General features: G+C 36.3%; 1 protein-coding gene across 2 annotated transcripts in view; it reads left to right on the top strand.

Moving 5' to 3' along the window:
* The first annotated feature begins 11,295 nt into the window (after positions 1–11,295).
* Positions 11,296–18,844, top strand: part of LOC121429903 (uncharacterized protein DDB_G0285291-like) — a 29,601-nt gene continuing 22,052 nt past the window's right edge. The window contains exon 1 of one of the 2 annotated variants that reach the window (XM_041627162.1): positions 11,296–11,450. In XM_041627162.1, the coding sequence (XP_041483096.1) occupies positions 11,311–11,450 (140 nt within the window). In that variant the 5' untranslated portion in view covers positions 11,296–11,310. Of the gene's footprint in view, positions 11,451–18,757; positions 18,826–18,844 lie in introns of those variants that run through there. The other variant, XM_041627164.1, reaches the window with a different exon arrangement.

The following is an 18,844-nucleotide window of genomic DNA, read 5'->3' as shown; positions in this document are numbered from 1 at the left end:
GATTTCTTCGTTGAATGACATGCAGTTTGCTGCAGCACTACTGTAATCTACATACTGTAGATTGTTCATTCTGATATTTCTAGGGGATGTTTTGCCAAGATTTTAAGTGTGCCTCGAAAATGCACTTAAATTTCTTTGTGCTTGTGCTTTACAGGCGCGGATGCTGGGTGGGGCGGAAGGTGCAATCTTTCAAAATTTAATGATGCACCCCATAAAATAAGAGAAGATATGGAGGGGGAGGGGGGGCCTCCGGGAGACGAAATGTCCTTCATTTTGGACTGATATACAGTATGCAGGGGAAAAATTCTACTTATTAATTTCACTTTATGAGTATCCTTGAGATCGCACGTTAAATGTCATGTGCGCTTTGGCCGTTGGCAGTTTGGCACTTGAGTATGACTTTTAGTTCTGCGCTTGAGTATGACTTTTAGTTCAGATCTAAATGTTTTGTGATGTACTCCCAGATCAAATTAAATCTGAAGCACACATCATGCACAGAGCGGTTTCAATGTGATGTCACAAGAAAAGAAACGAAACAAACATTAAAGATAAATTCCAGTTTTGGTAACGATCTCAAAATGACTTTTTACTAATATAAAGACCACCCAAGTGTCTGTTTGTATGAATAAAAAATATGTGCCAAGGGATTCTGGAAGAATTTGTGTAATTGCTGACAAATCAGCAAAATACGCGCGGATTCGGTCACTTCCGTCAGGTCTTTATTCCAGCAATAATGATACACTGTCCCACGTGTGCCTATCTGTGTTGGTGATCTTCAGTGTGAACATTTTTCAGCGAAGATTTCAAGATTTCACAAAGTTCAGTTTATGTAACTGTACCAGATCTAGATCCTCGACGATATGCTGACAATTAAGCCTGGTTTTACAGACTTTCTCATGAAATCAGTGTTTATTGCAACTACTGGCTTTTCTCTTTAAACTCAAACATGTATCTTTTTTCATGGATCTTTGTGTTTCTTTTATTTTTTTTGCTATCTACATTTAATAGAACTAGTTTGATACTACATGTACGATGCATTTCCTCTTTAATCTTTAATTTTTCATTCTTATTTCTCCTCCTGTGTCTTTTTAATTTGAGTGAATGGGTAGAAGAATGTTCAATTCTGTAGAAATTAAGTTACTGTTAGAGTCAGTACCTCTGAATTCTACATTTTGGAATGCCAAATGATACTCTAGTAATGAATAATGTAATAATGCGTCAAAATCTGTGGGAGCAATGACACGTCTTTATCGTTGATGTTGGAATCAAGTCTTGCAGACAATATTGAAGTAAGATTGGGCCTTAACCATCTCTCACTTCATTTCCACAAAAAATTGAACAGTGAGTAAGCACCCCACCCCCCCCCCCCCCCCCCCCCCAAAAAAAAAAATAGAGAGAAAGAAAGATAGTGAGTAGACAAATGATAAATCTGGCAACTATCAAAGCTTGGAGCCAGGGGCTGGTGACATAGAGCTTAGCGATTGATTGTTGTGCTGAATTTTGCAATTGATTGTACACAAAAGTCAGTGCAGTCAATCATAGAAATCTGCTCTGTGATCAATCGCTAATCTTTGTGTGACTTGGGCCTTATTATAAAGCAACGTGCCAAGAGCAATACTGAGAAAGGAAACATACCCCGGCACATTGTGATTTCATTATGCGACATGAATTTCATTTTGATGAGGGACTAGAGACAGGATGGGCGCTTTCTCTGGTCTGAGATTATTAGTCAGTTAAAGGAATGCTTGTGAGTAGAAATAAGTGACTTAATATTGAATTGTTTATTAAATGTTTAGCTATTTCATTGGCAGCCCTTGTGCTGATTTTTATTCAAAATTTCAGATAATATGAAAAAAAAAGTGAAAGCTAGAATTATGCTAGGATTGAATGAATTTGCCTGAATAAACACCAGAATTACTGAAAAGGGATTATTAAAATATTCTTTTCAGAGGAAGATAATCTTTCATTGAATGCCTAACCCCCATCTTCAACTTAAGAGATCGAACTGCATTTTTGTCTCTAAAACATGTATTTGTTACGATCAAAGAAAAGAATACAAAAATGTTCTCAACCAAAAAAAAATAGCTGCCTGTGTAGAAGAAATATTCGTACTTTAATGAAAAATTGTATTAAATCTCGGAAAAGAATATGTCAAGGTCGGCAGGTACGTATTACTGTTAAAATAATGAACAATAAATTTTTCTTTCAGGTTGTCAGGACATAAATGTTCTCTACCATTTAATGTATTTAAGCCAGATGATGAATTCACTGGCACTTTAATTATTTCATATCTCTTCTCATTAATTTTGTGCTTCCAATTCAAAATGAAATTATCCCAAGGCTATGCCTGGGGCCCGTTTCATAAAGAGTTGAAAATGTTGTAACTTTGCCTTTATAGGCGTTGCTGCACCATCCTGAGTTTGCTCAATCTCAAGATTTTGGCACGATTGGCCCTCTTCGCGATTAATCTTGTGATTCAAGAAACTCCGTCTCCACCATCGCAAGAAGAGCGATTCCTGGTCGAGGGAGGCATCGATGCATTATGGTCTGATGCCGTGAATAAATAAACCCGAGTGCGTGTGCACCATCGAATTAGTGCAATAATTCGTAAAATAGCGCGCTATTTTGCAAATAATCCCAAGTTGCTTGGGATTGCAATCTCAAGATTATTCTTATGAACTAGCACGATAATTGCGTCTCTACTGCAAATAATCTCAAGATTGTTCAGATCGGGATAATTTGCCGGATCAGAAATAGCGCGCTAATTTGAAAACTCGGGATGGTGCAGACAGCCCTTGTGTCAACTACCATGGTAATCTTGATTTTGATTGGCTGCTATGCCCTGTTGCCATGGTAGTTGTCATAATGGCAAAGTTACAGCAGTTGCAACTCTTTGTGAACAGGGTCCCAAAACTCGGTCGACTAATAATAATTTTGCAGCATCTTCACTTTGGCACATTGACTTGCTTTATGAAGGGAAGAGGGAGAAGAGATAGAGGAGGTGGTCTCAGACCGCCTGGAAGTTCGTAAGTTTCAGGTATTTCCTGATCGGAAAATTTACCCAGATCAGAAAATACCTGGTAAATTTGGCAGTGTTAAAGCAAACTACGCCTGATCTCCCCAAAAGAAAATATCTGCTAAATGGTAGGTACTTGTCAAAATTACGAGGCCTTTCACAGGGATTTTTTCAAGGTCGCTGATATTTTGGCAGTGTGAAACCAAATTATGGGAACTTTCTTAGCCTAGCGTGTAGTTTGCCGTTGGCGCTGTGGTAGCTCGCGCCTTGCCTGCTTATCAGACCATACTGCACATGCTCGTAACCTCAAGGATTTTCCCAAAGGGTATGTTTTGGGGCAGCATGAATTCCAGGGGATAAATAGAGGGTATTTTTTTAGCCTGAAAAAGTTTTCGTTATTTAACAGGGATTCTTGTGATCGAGGTGGTCTGAAACCACCTAGAAATGGGGAGATAGAGAGATAGACAGAGAGAGAGGGGATGTGAGAGATAGACAGAGAAAGCGAGAGAGAGAAAGGGAGAGAAAGTAAAGTGGATAAAAGATGAGAACGTCACTCCATATAGCCATTGGCAATAATGTCTAAAAGGGGGTACCTGATTTGTATGTGCGTCTGTACAACATTCTTTGCAGATGGGGACTAGAAGGGGGATTCAGAAGTTGAACACACCTAAAGTAGTTCCATCACATCTGATTACAAAAGCCTTGGTGATGTAATATCAATATTGCAAGTCCATGAGCTGTCCTTTGAAAGTATTAAGGATTTATCAAATCTAAATTATTAATTTTGTGTCTACTGCTGGTGGGAGTTTTTGTTGATAATCAAATTAATGTTCTGCTCTGATCCTTGACATTATATTTTGAAATTAACAATAGTTTGTTATGACGGTTTGATATATGAAACACTAGGCGGTTTCAAACCGCCTCGATCACAAGAATCCCCGTTAAATTACGAGAACTTTGTAAGGCTAAAAAATACCCGTTAATTATTCCTGCATTCAGACCGCCCCGAAACACATCCTTCGGGATAAGTTCCCGAAGTTACGAGCATGCGCAGTGTGGTCTGATAAGCAGGCAAGGCGGGAGATTCAAAATCACGAGCCCAGCAGCCACCCACGCCGCCGCGCCCAACGACACGCTGGGATAAAAGTTCCCGTAATTTGCTTTCACATCGCCAAAATACCTGCGACCTTGGAAAAATCCCCACGAAAGTTCTCGTAATTTCGCCAAGTACCTACTATTTAGCGGGTATTTTCTTTCGGGGAGATTACGCGTAGTTTGCTTTCACATTACCAAAATACCTGGTATTTTCTGATCGGGGTAAATTTCCCGATCAGAGAATACCTGGAACTGGCGAACTTCGAGGCGGTCTGAAACCACCTATTGTTAGCTGGACAGAGTAGTAATGCGAGATCACCAACCAACTGCATTTAATTATCACATGGAGGGCCACAAAGATGTATCTTACTGATGCAAAATAATATAAATTGTTGATTTTAGTAGATAGTATTACTTTAAACAAAACTTACAAGGAACATGAAGGATGTCATTTAATGTTTTTTTACTGAAACACAAAAATGCTACAATTCCTTTATTTTACATCTGATTTTGATGAATTATTCAGACTTCCCAATATGCGTTTCTGATTCAAATCGACTTGTTAGGATGGATTTGTTCTTTAATAGTTTGTTGATGATATACTGCAGTTGTGATGTCTGGATCTTTTCTTTTAATTCAAACATTAATGTGCAGTATACCATACTCTCCATTCCCTCCTAAAAATAGTAATTATAATTATTTTGTTTACCATTTTTCCAAGGGTATGTTTCAATCTGTAAAACCCAAAATTTGTTTATTTGGTGTGGTAGAAAAAAAATTTCTTCATGTATCAATATACATGTATGACAGCTAAAAACAACATACTTTCACACAACCGATGTGTATTCATGAAGCCGATTTAATGCCTTCTGTCACCATGGCAACACCATGAGCTTACCACGTTGTAGATTATACACCATAGCGACAATGGCGTTCAACTTCCTCCTCACTCTCAATGTTTATGATTAATTAATGTGGTTTTTAATTTTCATCCGCTGTGAAATACCTATGTATGTAGGTGGAGACAAGATCCACCCACATTCCCTTATGATAATCACCATTGCCGTATTCTGTAAGTCATGTCATTTTCCTGAAAAATAAATGAAATCCCTCAAGAAATAAACCTGAATTGTAAATTTAGGAGAGTAGAAAATAAAGCAGAAAAATGGGTGATTTCAAGTCTGGTGTTGGTGTTGGAAGCACAATTTTGGATTGCTTCCCCTATCTCCAAAATCTATTCTGAGTTTGTAAAACTGGGGGGTGTTTCATGAAAGGGCTTGTCAGACGTTTTATCCGACAAGTCCCATTTTATCCGACAGTTACCATAGGAACAGTGCCTCTCAGCCCATCAAAATCATGGAAAGATGTCAGATCTGACAACTTGTCGGATGAAAATATTGATGAAACGCTCCCCTGATCCAGATCACTTTATTGACACCTCAACAACTATTTATTGACTTTTCAGGACCATCTTTATTTTATGTTTGGTGTTATACTCTTGTAAAATTTGACACCAACACCAAAAGGTCAACACTGAACTTGAAATCAACCAATGTCTTCTTCCTTCAATCCCCAAAATAAAAGAACCCAGACAGAAGTTCATGCTGTTTCATGGTAAGTGGAATGCTGCCCTCTTGTGTCCATTGTTGGTAATCTGCATGCATAGTATTACAGAGGTGTATTCTCATCTCCCTGTTGCGAGCCTCTTCTTGATAAGGTTGTGATGATAGTATAGGCTATGTATCAGACAGCAATCTTTATCTTGTGTTAACCCTTTAACTGCCGTAAGCTTTCAGTCTTGTCTCTCTTATTCTTAAAAAAGGGATATACATAGGCCTACATGTACATGTACATTTTCCTCTAAGTTGCTGCATGATTCGTGGCATATTGCTTGAAAATGCCCTCTAAAAATAATCACAGATATGTAAATCTTTCAATTTCTGAAGTTTGCAGCGTATAATCATCCTCTGCATTTCTGGTGAATAAAACAGCATAAATAAAGCGTCACACAATATAGAGAAATGCCCATGCACTTTGGGCAGTGTCTAGAAGCTTTCATAAATACTGCCAAGTGATAGAACTTTGTTCAAAATGAAGAAATGCAATTTTTTTCCAAAAGATTTGCAACTGTGGGAGTTTATTGTATTTAAAAGGGTATTGCATAATGCGCACCATAAAACTAAAATCAATTCTTTCAGAGTTTAATCTTTTGCCAGTAAATGTACAGGTCTACATGATAAATTTTAATCAAAGAAGCCTGTAGCGAAGATGGCAAAGTGCAGCATAAGATGATAATAGTAATTTAATTTTTTTTAAAGATTTTTTAAACAAATTCATATTTGAATGCTACAATTACTGTCAGAGAAAAATTACATGGGGGCTTGGAGCGATTTAGCCCTCAAAATGCTTAAAAGTGTCCTAGAATATTCAAAAGAGCCTCGGAAAGTTCCCTTTTAATACAATGTTATTAAAGGTCAAGTCCACCCCGGAAAAATGTTGATTTGAATGAAAAGAGAAAAATCAAACTAGCACAATGCTGAAAAATTTCATTAAAATCGGATGTAAAATGGGGACATTCCTTATTTTCATTAAAGTGATATAATTCTTCACATAATTTTATTTATCAAACAAAAAATAATTTTTCAGAATAAGTGACGCTTTTGGAGGATAATAAGATTGCCTTTTTTACCAAGGAAGTTTTTGTTTAAACACCTGAGAACCAACTACTTCTATTACTCCTCCCCTCAACATTTAAAGGAGAATGAAACCTTTGGAACAGGATAGCTTTTGTGAAAACAGAAAAATCAAAGATCAACAAAAGTTTGAGAAAAATAGGACAAATAATGAGAAAGTTATGAGCATTTGAATATTGCGATCACTAACGCTGTGGAGATCCTCAAATTGGCAATGCGACAAAGAAATGTGATGACACTTGTGGACAACTTTCCCCATTACTTTAGTATATATTTCACTTAAACTGCCTCTTTTATCACGTCTATCAGATCATGTGTTCTTTCTATAGGAGGGCTTGTAATGCAGACTTTCGAAGAATACATCATGGATAAAGAGTTCGTATCACCAAAAGAAAAAGCAAAAAGAGACATTTGGGGGTATTTCATAGTCCATCAAAGGGAAAGTTGTTCACATGTGACATCACACATCCTTGTCGCATTGCCAATCGGAGGATCTCCAAGGCATTAGTGATTGCAATAGAAAATTCAAATGCTCATAACGTTCTCATTATTTGTCCGATTTTTCTCAAACTTTCTTTGTTCATATTCTTGGATTTTTCTTTTTTGAGGCAAGCCTACATGTTCCAAAGGTTTCATTCCCCTTTAAGATTATCTGCAATTCTAATAATAATCCATCATTTGCTGGATAAATGTCAATTTGATATGCACATTGTATTTGAGTTCTTGTCGCTTGTTTGTGATCGATCTCTCTTGAGCATTATGTAGTGTAGTGTCAGACAAGAACTGAATAATTGATGCCGAAAGGCTCCTGAGCAATGTAAAGTGTAGGCAGGATCCACTCCCTCGAATGTTCTATTCCTTCATATTCATAGTGCCACATTTTTTTATATTCACACCTGTATGCTATTACATTTTTGTTGTTTTTGGGGGTGTAACATAATATACCTGTCTGTATTTCATCCACACATAACTATAAAACATGTCAGATAAATTTGATTTGTTTGTGTGTGTGTATGTTTTTAGTGGGGGGGGGCTAGTGTAAAGTTATATTCATAATTATTATACAATGCAAGCAGAAAGCGTATTGCAGGCAAATGTCTTTTTTAAGTAATGTCTTGGGACTACTCATTTACAACCTTTTGCCTAAATCTGCTGCATAGAATACACTTTACCAATGCAGTATTAAAATGGGGGTTTTCAAGGGCTTTAAAAAAAAATCCTTTGCACTGCTTTTTTTAGCATTCTGGGGGGGGGGGGGGGGGTCGCCCCGAGCCCCCATGCAATTTTTCCTGCTGTGTTTGTTTATGTGATAGGCTATATGATGACGAAGTATTGTCTGTGTTTATTTGTACACCCTTTTAGATGGAGGGGGGCCTCATTGGTTGGAAATGTCATGGTTCATTTCATGCAGAGAGAAGATGTTGCATATCTTTGCTATCTATTACCTGCACTCAATCTCCATGATAAAGGGGCGTTTATGCCACAGTCATACCAACAAAGCGGACTCCAATTTGAGCAGGATGTAATTTACCCCCACAAATATATATAGATGGTAATAGAAATGAATGAATGGATGGATGGACTGGTGAATAAAGGAAGGAAGGAATGATTGTGAATTAATGAGTAAGTGAGTGAATGAATGGATGGATGGATTGGTGAATAAAAGAAGGAAGAAATGATTGTAAATTAATGAGTGAATGAATGAATGAATCAATCAATTAATAAATCAACCAATGAGTGAGTGAGTAAATGAAGAATTTTATTAATTGAGTGAATGAATGAATGAATGAATCAATCAGTCAATCAATCAATGGATGAAGGAATGAATCAATGAATGAATAAATGAATGAATGAACGAACGAATGAATGAATAAAAGAAAGAAAAAAGTTTTAAAATGCCCCAAAATGGAAATCTTTTACCAATTATTGAATATCATTTTGTTAATCAATAAGATCACTGAAAACTATTCTTTCGAATGTCTTGAATCCACTGGAACATTATGTTCCCCCTTTACACCTGTTTTTGTGCCCCTTCGCATGTGACGCAGGATTGAGGAAATGGGTTCCTACAACATTCTATGCTTGAATGTAGTGCTCTATCGATTGCTTCTATTCAAGGATATACATGCGTGATCGTCTGAAGGTCACATGAATTCATGTGCAAGTATATCGGAGATATACTCTCATATTGAATAATTGATTAATATACAACATGAGAGATTGTCCATGTTTCACTAACCTTCATTGCTCCACAATATTGTTGAGATGCAAGGTACTGGATTAATTAATTAGCTGAGAAAAAAAATATCATGGGCACTTTGCCTCATAGACCTCAGTGCAGGAAATATGTGAGGGCAACAGGTGATTTCGCCCTCAGAACAGCCCAAATTGTCCCTAACATTTCTGACATTGAAAGCATTCGGAGACCATATTTTCTAAATTTGCCCCCAAATCTACCAAAACGTTATTTAAGAAAGTTTAGAAAAGTTATTTTGTACTTACAGCTTAATAGTGAGAAATGCTTTTAATTAAAGCATAATTACTTGTTGCACAAAAAAAGCATCTTTTCAAATGAAAAAAATAAGCCCCCAAATTCAACAATCACCCAAACAGGGGAAAAGAACCCCCTCAAAAAAAAATTTAATATCACTGCTCATGGTAGCTAACTAAATATACATGCATCAGTACATAAATTGATATGAAAATGCTGTCATTATAAGGGATGGCAAAATTTCCCATTCTGTAGAAGTTGAAGGCACTTCTTTTCATGGTTGTAAATGAATTATTTTCTGAACCTAACTTGCAAAGAGTGCAATACAAAACATCTTCCTCAATTTTCTTTATTTCTTAAATGACTTTGTTATCATTATAAGGAGGGGGACAATATTATGTTGTGTAGATAATTAAGCAAAATGTACAATTTCACTTAATATCGTAAGCAGGGGCCGTGGAAGGGGGGGGGCTGGGGGTTTCAGCCCCCCTTTTTTTCCAAAACCGTGTAAAAATGACCATATGATTGTGATTTTTTCATGGTCAGGGCCCCCAACTTTGAAAACCATTCCGCTGCCCCTGGTAAGTGAATAATGATTATAATAGTATGCATTATGCCACATTCTATATACCGGTATACAATTGTCTCTTTCTATTACATCATATCATTACCCCAGCCATAATTATACTGATCCGCTTTAGGGTTCATTACATAAGCATAATGCCTCTATGTTGCTTATAATAATATACACTGGTCATTGCCAGCACGTCATGTATGCAAAATCTCTACTTCTTGGGTAGTATTCTACACTGAACCCTCAGAGGTTAACATTGACCTTTCAAAGTTTTTTAACCTTTGGGGAAAAACAAGCGAGAGAGAAGATAAAACAGAAAAGAAAATGTTCTGATTGGTACTCCCTTTGGTGATATTTTGTCCCTTTATTTATTTTTTTTTTGGGGGGGGGTGGTTAGGTATTTAATTTCTTTGTACATGTATACCTGGGCCCCGTCTTTCAAAGAGTTATGACTGATCCAATCAATCGTAACTATGGAAATCCATCAATGTCATATTTTTTTATACAGGAAATTTGCACAATGTCCTTTGTAAACAAAGGAGAACACACCAAATTGTTGAGAAATCAATTAATTTAAGGTAATACATTCATATCTAGAAAAGTTTTCAAACAAACATGCATTTTCTATGTTGACTTTGCTGGCTTTCCATAGTTGCGATTGATCGGATCAATTGCAACTCTTTGTAAGACAGGCCCCAGTAGTTTCTTAAAAGACTTTCCAGTGTTGAATCGGGCTGATTGATCACTCTATGGAGGTGACAAGGTGGTTGTATTGTCCAACGGCTATCGCGTAATCTGAAAGCTTTCCAAGATCACATCCAGGGTTTGGTGGCCACACCAGGCTCGACTCTATTATGTTCGTGCTCATGGACATGAATGTGAAATTGGCTGGGTTGTCTCATCCTTGGATCCTAGGAAAAAGGGAAAGCAAAAAAAAAGCTTTGTTGATTATACATTGGTTGGCGTTCAGAGCGTTACCTACGTCATATTCCTGATTAGCATGTCTGTGGTGCTGAAGCACAGGTCTGCTGTGAGATCGGGAGAGCAGCATGGGTATGAGATGGCAAGAGAGATGTACAGAGTCCGAGAGAGAGAGTAGGATTCAACCACCGCCATTGTGATCATCATCAACATCAACACTCCTGAAAACCCAGTCAAAACCAGTGCAGAACCATATTGTTGCCGGCGTGGGATACATTTATACAATTCATTATTGTCGAATGTTCTGAATTCAAGCATCTTGATCCCTATCGCAAAATCTGTCGAGCCATTCTTGTCTGGATGTGGATACGCCTGATGAATAGGTGTTGGATAGCTGGGAAATGTTCAAGATTAATTATAGAAAAGAGAAGAAACTAACCCAAAAGCGATCACAGATAATTTCTGTCTGAGCGTTGTGAGATCGAGAAGATTCTGTCTGCCGTCGTTTTTGCGCTGGAAGATGAAGCCCATCTTAGATGTAGGAAAGGACTTCCTCGCTAAGAATGATGTTGGTGTTGCTGCTTTCTCACCCGACGGAAACGCCTTTGATTACCAAGATGTCGACCAAGCCATGCTGTCTATTATTATGGTTTTCCAGAGGTGGGCTTCTTAATTTGTTTGTCATGTTGGATTCTTGATTTGAATAGGTTTTTTTTTTAATAATAAAACTTTATTTTATCAATCTATCATATATTCATCTAAGATGACTTACTCTTGCCGAACCATCCCCACTTGAATATATTTCTCACAAATAATATTTTCTTATTTCTGATTCAGATTCATAAATTCACTTTAGTACTGAAACATATATCTGTGAAAAAAGATGTATATCTGTTCCTTTTATTTCTTTTTTCTAATTTCTCTGGATGTGTATCTATTTTTGTCCATACCTCTTTTCCAGCATAATATCTAAATAACTTCTCTTTGATATAAATGTATGTTAATCTTTGTTTTCCTCTCGTTCTCTTATTTTCTTTTAAAAAATTTTCTTCATATTTTTGTTATTACTTTCTTTGATGGAAATTTCCCTTTCATTCCTTCACCCCCATCCCGCCCCTATGTGCGTGAGTCACACTATGTTACAAAGATCATTTAGACATAATGGATTGCAACATGCTTGTTGATATACTTCATTACACAGTGATATGATTTAAATTAGTCACAAATAATACTCATCAGTGATGGTGTTATTGAGAATCATATGCACCACAGGTACCTTTGAGATTATTTGAGTTATAGTTTATACAATCAGGGTACGCTCTCCTTATAAAAAAAAAATCCTTTTGAATCTTGAAAATCTTGGAAGAATAATCCCTTTCAGCAGCTTCAAAATTATCCTGGGGTGTACATTATAAAGTGAATTATACATGTAGCAAGGTATTGGCCACTTTTAATGAAAACTGCGAGAGGAATGGAAATAATTGAAATACATTTTTACCTCTTAAAATTAACCATATCTGACATCTTAGGACCAACATTACTGTCTCATTTTATTTTTTCCGATTTCAAACCTGTCCGTCTCCATTGTTTTAATCAGTAGGCATTGTTTTGCCAATCAGAGTATATTATTGAAATGCGAATGCTTAAAATATTAAATTCCTAAAAGCTACAGATAATTTGACTATGTGAATATAAACCAATAATGGGGTGCCAATTCTGTCCAAAAACATGTCAGAATTTGGTATTTTTCCGCAGAGTTTACAGTAAACTCTTCTACATATTGCCCACATTTACTTGATAATTCAAACAATTGACAGAACATGCCATTTAAATATTAAAATGGGTGACCTTTAATATGCTTCAAAATTTCAAAGAAATGTCATTTCACTTTTTTATGACAAACATATATAAATTGAGGAAAAACAAAACCTTTTTTATAGTCAAATGAGACATTTTGTTACCCTGGTTGTAAAACAAGCCATATAGATGGTTTCATAGGTAACCTGTGTAGAATCAAGGTACTTTACATATCATTTATAAGTTGTTTTTCTGTTTGTCTCATGAGGAAGGAAAACTGAATTTTAATTTGTCAGTTCATTTTTGAAAACATGAAAACAAAATCACAACACAAACTACAGCTCTGTCATTTTGTTTTAGCACAGCACAGGCTAAACTTTGTGTTGTCTCTCTGATCTCCGATAATGTCTTCTTTAATAAATTTTAAATTTTCATAAATGAAATGACAAATTCATCAGTGATTTTCTGAACTGGCTTAAACCTCGGCTGGTCTCTGAAATATGATTTTGAGATATTCGCTTTTAAATTTTGAATGTTGTTCAGACCCTCATAACTTTGCGATTTGAAAGAAACCAGATCAATTATTAATACCAATTTAAAGCATCTGGATTATATTCTTTTATGATATACAATTTTTCCCGCAATTCGTATTAATTAAGGAAGTGCATGTATGCATTTCAGAAGCTGTTAATTTTTACCCAAAACATATGGTTTGAGTCAATTCGTAAAATCACACCCACCGTGCGCACTGTTTTTTGACGACACAAACCACGGTTTGAGCCAGTTCTTCAAATAATGTGAATTTTGATCTGAAATTTTGGCAAATCAATAGCGTGAATCACATGCTTTCGTAATATGCAAACAAATAATTTCGAAAAATTGACGGAAATTAGGTTTGGGCCGGTTTGTAAAATCACTGATGAATTAAGGAAAATTTGTTTTTCATTAATGACAGAAACAGAAAAACATGTTATCCATGTGTACCTTGAGGTCCTTGATTATATAGGCCTTGTTATTTTTTTTAGAAAGATGAATCTTGAAATACACTTACTTATTCCTTTTAATCAAGAAGCCATGCTCTAGATCTACATTTAGAACATGAATCCATACTTGTTGATCAAGATACTTGAAGTATTTCTATGGTTCTCTAGAAATTCTCACCCACAGATTCTTTATATCAATGTTCATAATTACTATAAAAAAACTGAAAAATGTTTTACGGATTCATTTTTAGGGTTTAAATTTGTGCCTTTATATTTCTTTATTTTTTTGCATGGGGTATACTCACATCCGTTTGAATCACTATTTAAGAAGATGAGGCCATATTCATCTAACCACCCAGTTTTAAGTATTTTTAAGTCTATTTGAATATTTTTCTTCCGCAGAGTCTTTATATAGCTTATCAGTGCAAAAATAAACCCAAACTGAAAGATGTTGTATAGATTCATGTTTCTTTTTTTCAAAGGCTTAAATTCATGCCTTTTTACCTTTCTTGACTTCCACTGTGTGTGCTTCTGTGGCATATCACCATCATCATCATCAACATCATTATCAATATCATCTTCAACATCATCAAGTCCTTCATGTTTATAATTTCGTGGAGCTCAATAAATCGCTCTCCTTATTTTTTTGAGGAGCTCAATTGAGCTCCTCAGAATCGCTCCCCTAGAGGAGCTCCATTTGATACATACACAGTATGCTAAATTGTAGATTAAAAAAAAATTAAATGCAATAGCTGTGTAGCTATTATAATCTGTGGTGAAACTAGGCCTGGTTCAATACATAATTTACAAAATATCACGCTCCTTTAAAAAAAAAACTTGCTAAAATGTTATATTTATTCATCTTGAAATCCATGAAATGGCGATCTTTTTTCCATAATTCCTTGAAATGATTTTGATTAAGTTGAAAACTATTGGGGAAATGAATATTCAGCTCTTTTTTACTCTGATTGATGATGTTACAATTGATAAATATTGTAGTTCCACATGTAGACTTCCATGATGTTGCAACATTAATTGAAAACTATCTTGGATTGTATGATCATTTTGATCTTTATTGATCAATTACACTTGGTTAACACCTTGAAAATCTACATACATTTATGGGACTACAATATTTACCAAGTTTAATATAATAAATCAGAGTTAAGAAACAGGTGAATATTCTTCCTTTTGGTGATTTCCAACTAAATCAAAATAATTTCAAGTAATTGTGCCTGTTTCATGAATATAAGGATGTAGAATGTGAAATTTCAGCAACTTTTGGTGAAGTTTCTTTTTTTTTTTAATAAGGAGCAAGATATTTTGTTAATTTTTTTAGCGCCGGCATGATCGCGCTCATCAAAAAAGAAGGTCTACATCATTATCAACATCATCATCAACAGCATTGTCAACACCATTATCAACATCATCATCAACACCAAATCCACATCACAAACACCATTATCAACATTATCAACATTATCATCAACATTATCATCAACACCATTATCAACATTATCATCAACACCATTATCAACATTATCAACACCATTATCAACATCATCATCACAACATCTTTATCAACATTATCACATCATCATCAACATCATTATCATCATCATTATCAACATCATCATTATCACATCAATATTGTCCGTCGTTCGTCCGTCACAAACCTTAAGACACATAACTCCACAACCGTAAGTCCCTTTTCAACCAAACTTGGATGGTAGATGGACTTGGGGGACCTGCATGTTATGCTGCAGTTGGAGGTCACATGGCAAGGTCAAAGGTAATTTTCAGGTCAACGTTAAAGTTTACATTATGACACCTAACTCCGCAACCGTAACTCACTTTTCATCTAAACTTGGATGGTAGATGTACTTAGGTGACCTGAATGTTATGCTGCAGTCAGAGGTCACATGGTAAGGTCAAAGGTCATTTGCAGGTCAACGTTAAAGTTTACGTGCAAGGCTCTTATAACAAGTGTTATTCCATCCCAGTCATTTTACAATGAAGTTTCGATACAATTATGTTGCGTGCCCTCGCAAATCACGATATTTCTGGTTATTTTCAGAAGTGGGCAAGATACACAATCGCTTTTGCCGTGTTTATATACTATACGTGGACTGATCATCCCCATCATCAACATTATTATCAACATCATCATCATCACTATTATCATCATCAACATCATCATGATTATCATCGTGATCACCATCTTTATCAACAACATCATTATTATCATCACCATCATTATCATCATCATCACCATTATTATCATCAACACCATCTTGATTATCATCCTCATTACCATCTTTAGCAGTACCATCATTATCATCACCATCACCGTCATCAACATTTATCATCATTATCACTGTATATTTCTGATGATTATTTATGAAATACTCTACTACACATTTATGTGTTTGTGTATATACTGTACGTGGGCTGTAACAAGATCTTTGTTATTCGTGAGAGGGAGAGATTGATAGCACGTAGGACGTAGGTGTTGTTTGACAACAAACTCATTTCTCATCTTCTGCAGCTCTCTGTGGATGACCTTGTTTCCAGACCTTTGCCATTTCAAAGCTATGTCTGTACGCTTGAATGGATAGAGATACAGTCGGGTTCATCAAGCAGTTGAATCAGGGTGATGGATCAATCTTTCCATTCGTGTGCTACAGTCACATTGACATTGGAAAAACTGACTCTGTACTGATATCATGTTGTGTTTAGTGATGTACCATTTGCCGGTTTAGAGTCTGTTTAGTTGGTGTGACGGAAACGTCAATAAAAGCTTAAAGGATGGGTGGTGTTGCAAGCAATCGTTTCAGTCACTTCAGTAACTTGAGATGCAAGGTTTAAGAAAGAGAAAATTATAGAATATGTTTGTTCTTGTTTCTGTCATTTCATCTTTCTCACAATATTCAACTTTAACCTTTCTTCAATGATATTGTGAGATTGGCATAATGTATTTTCTTTTTTGAGTACCTCGATGCTTTTGATGTCTTTCGTGAACATTGGTCTCCATAATAGGTCCTACATGCTATTTTGTCTTTGCAGGTGTAGCATTCAATCTTGATGTGACTTGCACTTTCATGATTGCAGAACCCCCTCTGTGGTAACAGATAGTGCATGCTATATGGCTCTTTCAGCATTTTAATGTTTGCATTTTGAAGATTATTATTTGTACGTCCAATGAAAAACCGCTTGAATACAATCACAGTTTTAATGAAACATATCAGGAAAAAATATGTTTATAGGATAAGAAAGGGTTGATTGGAAAATGGAAATAGTTTCTGTTACATTGAGGTGTTATAGTATTTGAACATTGCCCCATGCAATATTTAGGTATCACTTACACAGTCCCAGTCAAATTTAGGTATCATAACAAGTTGAACCATGGACTTACATGGTTGAACACAGCCCCAGTCACATGTAGGTATTACAAAAAAAGTTGAACACTGCCCAGTCATGTTTTGGTATCATAACAAGTTGAACACAGCCCAAGTCACATTTAGATATAACAACTTGAACCATGGACTTACATGGTTGAACACAGCCCTGGTCACATGTAGGTATCACAAAAAGTTGAAAACAGCCCTGACATGTTTTGGTATCATAACAAGTTGAACACAGCCCCAGTCATATATTAGATATCATAACAAGTTAAACATAGTCCCAGTCACATTTATATATCATAACAAGTTTACCACAGCCAAGAGTCATATTTAGGTATCATAACAAGTTAAACATATAGCCTCAGTCACATTTAGATATCATAAAAAGTTGAACACAGCCCCAGTCATATCTAGGGATATTAAAACTGAAAGGTTGTTGAGCTGATTGTAAATTTCATCAGCACCTAATTGCTGAATAAGACATCTTGTGTATTCTTTAGCCAGGCCGATAATGATGATTATGTCAGGTCATCAGCTGGTACTTTAAAGGTTACTAAACTAATCGTAGATCATCACCAGTCAGCCCTAGTCTGTCGTCTTTCTATCGCATTGTTCTAAGTGTGTGTTTATGCTTCGATTGTGAGGACAGAATCAACGTTTTCAAACGTCGATTCGAAACGCCGATCGTAAACGTGGTTCTGGGAGTGCTGTTTATGCTTAACTTTTCAGAGGCGAAATCACGATCTCCAGCTGGCTTCGCATCATAATTTTCATTGAGCAGGAAAGCGAGGTGAAATTGGGTGCGCTTTTTTTCAAAAGTTTTTTTTTCCAGTGTTGTTCTTACGTTCAGATGACATGGAGCAATGCGACTGTATTTGCCCGCAGATTTTCATCTCACCAGAAGCATGCACCAAATGACGTCATTTAAACACGTTTACGATCGTGGTTCTGTTTATACTTCCCCAGTAAGCCTGATTCTGGTCAAACGACGTTTACAAATGCACCTTTTTGTGAGTTTACGATCAGCGTTTTGAAACAGCGTTTAAATGAAAGTAAGCATGGACGCAACCGTGTTTTGGACTAATCACGTTTGGAAACGCTGATTCTGGCCTAAAAAGTGGAAGCATAAACACGGCCTAATTCACAAATCACTTCAAAATATGATGGGTATATGATATAATCATATCAAATTCTAGAAGTGGTAGAATATCGAAAGTAGACGCATGAAATATGTTGTGGATGTTCTGAATTGAGAAGCTGTAAAAGGCAAATTAACAGTAGAATCGTTATGAAAATAATTAATGAAAAGACCTCTGTTTATTGATCATTGATCATTGATCAGTGAAATTGATTTGATGTGGCATTGCACCCTTGATACATGTATCTTTAAAAAAAGACATTTTGAATCATCTTCCTAAAGATATCAGGTATACAAGGAGAAAAGGATTTTTATGCTGCTTGAACTCTCTTGAGTTCTTCTTTAATAGGAACATAGGTATCATAGGAATAGAAAAACTGAAGTGCCAAGCACCGACAAATCACTTGTCCAGAGAGAGTGTGATGTTGGCTCTTATCATCACGAAAGGTCACTTGAAAAGTTTTCCTGTCACATGGTCTATTCCCAGAGACTAGTATTAGCCAAACACAGCATCCAACCCCATACCACCGGATCCCACTTGGAACCTAGCTCGCCAGCCGACCGCCCGACCATCGCCATCATCACCATCCCCCAGTTACGCTGGCATCCCTGCTCCCCAATGCACGTAGGCTTGCTTCTCTCCATCCTCCTAAGCTATTCATGGATAAGGCCCGTAATGAGGGACCCCAAACCAGACTGAACAAGAGGAAACCGTAAGCTCATTCTGTCACC

The sequence above is a fragment of the Lytechinus variegatus genome, chromosome 16 (assembly GCF_018143015.1).
Source record: "Lytechinus variegatus isolate NC3 chromosome 16, Lvar_3.0, whole genome shotgun sequence".
NCBI classification, from domain to species: Eukaryota; Metazoa; Echinodermata; class Echinoidea; order Temnopleuroida; family Toxopneustidae; genus Lytechinus; species Lytechinus variegatus.
The sequence above is the reverse complement of the archived record's forward strand: the minus strand, read 5'-3'. Positions and strand labels throughout refer to the sequence as shown.